Raw genomic sequence first — 3,682 nt, 5'->3', positions numbered from 1 at the left:
GTTTTTACTTTCTTCAGAAATGCTTTTCTATCTGATGACATCCCGTGGGTCGCGGAGAACGGTGACTTTCCCTCTGCTGTGCAGCACTTGCCCGCGTCGCTGTGGTTTTAGGGTTGCTGAAACCTCCAGGGCGTGGAAGGCTTAGTCAGGGGACACCCTAGGGCCAGGGTACTGGCTCGCCATTAGAATTAGAATAAAGATGCACGTTTGGATTCCTGGGGTCTCCCCCCCTCCCCTCCGGCCTCCCCGGCCCTCCCCTCCTCCTCCCCTCGTCCTCCCCTCCTCCTCCCCGGGCCTCTGCTCCGCTCCCCTCCCGCCCGGCGCTTACTGTACTCTATTTACCACCCCAGCTGGGCTCGCGCCCGCCCCGCCCACCCCACGGGGATTGGCTGCGAACGCGGAAGGACCGAGCGCTCGCCCCGCGCCAGCGCCCACCAATGGGGGCGCCCGTGCGGCCTGATGGACGCGCCGCCTTCCACCAATGGGGACGCAGGGAAGCCGGATCGTGTGCCCCCGGCGAGTGCCAATAAAAGCCGCCCCGCCAGGCTCCCCGCTTCATTCTGAGCCCAGCCCGGTGCCGAGCGAAGGAAGCTCCGCAGGCGGCGGCGGCCTGAGCTCCTAAGCAGCCCGCTCCTCCCCGGTCTCTCCTTTCCCCGCGCGCGGTCAGCATGAAAGCCTTCAGTCCAGTGAGGTCCGTTAGGAAAAACAGCCTTTCGGACCACAGCCTGGGCATCTCCCGGAGCAAAACCCCGGTGGACGACCCGATGAGCCTGCTGTACAACATGAACGACTGCTACTCCAAGCTCAAGGAGCTGGTGCCCAGCATCCCCCAGAACAAGAAGGTGAGCAAGATGGAAATCCTGCAGCACGTCATCGACTACATCTTGGACCTGCAGATCGCCCTGGACTCGCACCCCACTATTGTCAGCCTGCACCACCAGCGACCTGGGCAGAGTCAGGCGTCCAGGACGCCGCTGACCACCCTAAACACGGACATCAGCATCCTGTCCTTGCAGGTAAGACCTGCTCCCGGTGCCCCCGCCCGCTGCCACGGCCGCAGTCCGGGACTTACAGATGAGCTAATTAACTTTAAAAAACAAAAAAAAAAATCTGCTATAGATGGAGTCGCGCGTGAAATTGCTGATAAGTTCTGACACGTTAATGCGTCTGCCTCTGATTTCTGAATTGCAGCACAAACGTGTTTAATGAAAGTTGCTGTTCTATGGGCTACTGAAAAAAAAAACCCAAAACCGCCCTTTCTCCTTAAGATTGTCTCACACCGCCTTTTATCCCCTTTCTCTTGCAGGCTTCTGAATTCCCTTCTGAGTTAATGTCAAATGACAGCAAAGCGCTCTGTGGCTGAATAAATGGTGAGTGTTTGCTCGCGCCTCCCGTCGGTAAACTGCCTCTTGGAGTGTGTGCGCGCGTGTTTTTTCACCGGTGTGTGGGGGGAGGTAGTTGTGTATCTGCAAAATTTGGGGCTTAGTAAGCGAATGTGTACTTGGGTGTCACGCGGAGCGCATTGTCCCCGTGTGCCGCAGACGAAGGGGCTCCCGGCTCTGCTTGCTCAAGCTCGCAGAACATTTCCCTTTAAAAAAGCAAACCCAAACCAAACCCAGTAACTTGTTATGAAGGCGGCTGAGGCAAATGTGTATTGGCTTCTGCCGCGCACGTAGCGCCCTGGCTCTTCTCTCCTGTTGCTCTGGTACTATGAGGTACTAACCTCCATCTAATTAATCTTATCACCACAAATTCCACAGAGATCCTCCTTCCCTAAAACTGGAGCCGTCTGAGGTCCGGCTAGCCCAGCCTTGCTTCGCTGTGCCTCAGACCCTGTGATGTGGGATTCCGACCGCCCTATCTGTTAACTAAAGGGCTGTTTTCAATCAAATAATTGTTACAAGAAGCAGACTGGCGCCTGTGAGCACTGCTGTTGGAGATCCAAATAGGAGATTGCGTTGGGAAGTTTTTCCCTGGAGTCTCTGCTATTTTCATGTTTAATTTTCGCTGTCGAGGCCGAGTGTGTGTGTTGCATCTGGACGCCAGGGTTTGCCCAATCTTTGAGTGTTTGGTGGTTAAATGTTCAAACTGCGGCTTCCTCCCGGCGCCAGTCCGCCCGCCTCTGCCCTTAGGTTCCATTCTCCTAAAACATGCCTCTCCCCCAATCTTTTGCAGGTGTTCATGACTTTTCTTTTTCTTTGCACAACAACAACGAATCCACAGGATCTTTTAAGGCGCTGAACTTCTTATTTTTCAACCATTTCACAAGGAGAACAACAAGTTGAATGGACCTTTTTAAAAAAAAAAAAAATGGAAGGAAAACTAAGAATGCTCATCTTCCCCAGGGTGTTCTGACCTGGACTGTGATATTAGTTATTTATGAAAAAGACTTTTAAATGCCCTTTCTGCAGTTGGAAGGTTTTCTTTATATACTATTCCCACCATGGGGAGCGAAAACGTTAAAATCACAAGGAATTTCCCAATTTAAGCAGACTTTGCCTTTTTCCAAAGGTGGAGCGTGAATACCAGAAGGATCCAGTATTCAGTTACTTAAATGAAGTCTTTTGGTCAGAAATTACCTTTTTTGACGCAAGCCTACTGAATGCTGTGTATATATTTATATATAAATATATATATATATTGAGTGAAACCTTGTGAACTCTTTAATTAGAGTTTTCTTGTATAGTGGCAGAGATGTGTATTTCTGCATACAAAGTGTAATGATGTACTTACTCATGCTAAACTTTTTATAAAAGTTTAGTTGTAAACTTAACCCTTTTATACAAAATAAATCGTGTGTTTATTGAATGGTGATTGCCTGCTTTATTTCAGAGGACCAGTGCTTTGATTTTTATTATGCTATGTTATAACTGAACCCAAATAAATACAAGTTCAAATTTATGTAGACTGTATAAGATTATAATAAACATGTCTGAAGTCAATACCTGAACTCTGAATGGTTTTTAAGCTCGCTCGCTCTCCCTCCCCACTTCCCCATCCCTCCCGCCACCCCCTAAGCCTTAGAACCTGTGTGCGGAGAGACTCCTTATCAGATGTGTGGTCAGTGCCGGCACCTTGGGGCGAAGGGCTGCTGCTAGCATTTCAGGAGAGCTGACCCCACTGGGAAGGCTGTAAACGGAAGTTTCTCTTAGTCCTGCAGGGAAATATCCGTTCTATGCCTTGGGGCTGAGTTTCAAACCAAGAAATCGCTGTGGCAGTGACTTCTAGGAGTCGGATCATCCAAAATAAAGGTGGAGTCTGGAAGGACTACTTGTCTGAGTAGGTGTTAAGACACTTTTGGAGGATAGGAAACTGCTTGTTAATCGAAGGGTAAAGTCCCAGAGTTCAGGACATGATTTAAAAGATTTAGGGGAAGGGCAGAACAGACCCCTGGGTGTCCGCTGGTCGCCCGTGGGAATGCAAGCTGTAAGAGGGCCCGAGCTCTCCCAGCCTCCCAAGCTTCCCCTGCGCCTCCCCCACCTGTAGCTCACCCAGCCTCCGGGAGACAGGGCTGGGGCGGAGCCCACTTTCCAAGACAGGTGGCTGTTAGATCGCCCTTCACCCTTGACTGCACCCCTGGACTGCCCGGGGAAGAAGAGGGAGGGAGGGAGGGAGGGAGGGAGAGGAGAAAGGCCTTCTAAGTCACAGAAAAAGCACCAGCGCGCTATGTCCTCACCTGGCA

At 51.1% G+C, this 3,682-nt stretch overlaps 1 protein-coding gene across 1 annotated transcript; it reads left to right on the top strand.

Annotated features, from left to right (window-relative positions):
* The first annotated feature begins 544 nt into the window (after positions 1–544).
* On the top strand, positions 545–2,942 carry ID2 (inhibitor of DNA binding 2). The gene is made up of 3 exons (XM_045884041.3): positions 545–1,016; positions 1,307–1,370; positions 2,176–2,942. The coding sequence occupies exons 1-2, from the start codon at positions 669–671 to the stop codon at positions 1,361–1,363; spliced, it is 405 nt and encodes a 134-aa protein (XP_045739997.1). The 5' UTR covers positions 545–668; the 3' UTR covers positions 1,364–1,370; positions 2,176–2,942.
* The last annotated feature ends 740 nt before the right edge of the window (positions 2,943–3,682 follow it).

The sequence above is a fragment of the Mirounga angustirostris genome, unplaced genomic scaffold, assembly GCF_029215605.1.
Source record: "Mirounga angustirostris isolate CCGP_5_RB_7025 unplaced genomic scaffold, mMirAng1.0.hap1 SCAF_10, whole genome shotgun sequence".
Classification (NCBI taxonomy): Eukaryota; Metazoa; Chordata; class Mammalia; order Carnivora; family Phocidae; genus Mirounga; species Mirounga angustirostris.
The sequence above is the reverse complement of the archived record's forward strand: the minus strand, read 5'-3'. Positions and strand labels throughout refer to the sequence as shown.

What these genes read in the sequence shown, in the direction of transcription:
- ID2 (XM_045884041.3), top strand. Translation starts at nt 669, where the DNA reads ATGAAAGCCTTCAGTCCAGTGAGGTCCGTTAGGAAAAACAGCCTTTCG. An exon ending in TCAGCATCCTGTCCTTGCAG is followed by an intron (nt 1,017 to 1,306) that starts GTAAGACCTGCT and finishes TTTCTCTTGCAG; the next exon opens with GCTTCTGAATTCCCTTCTGA.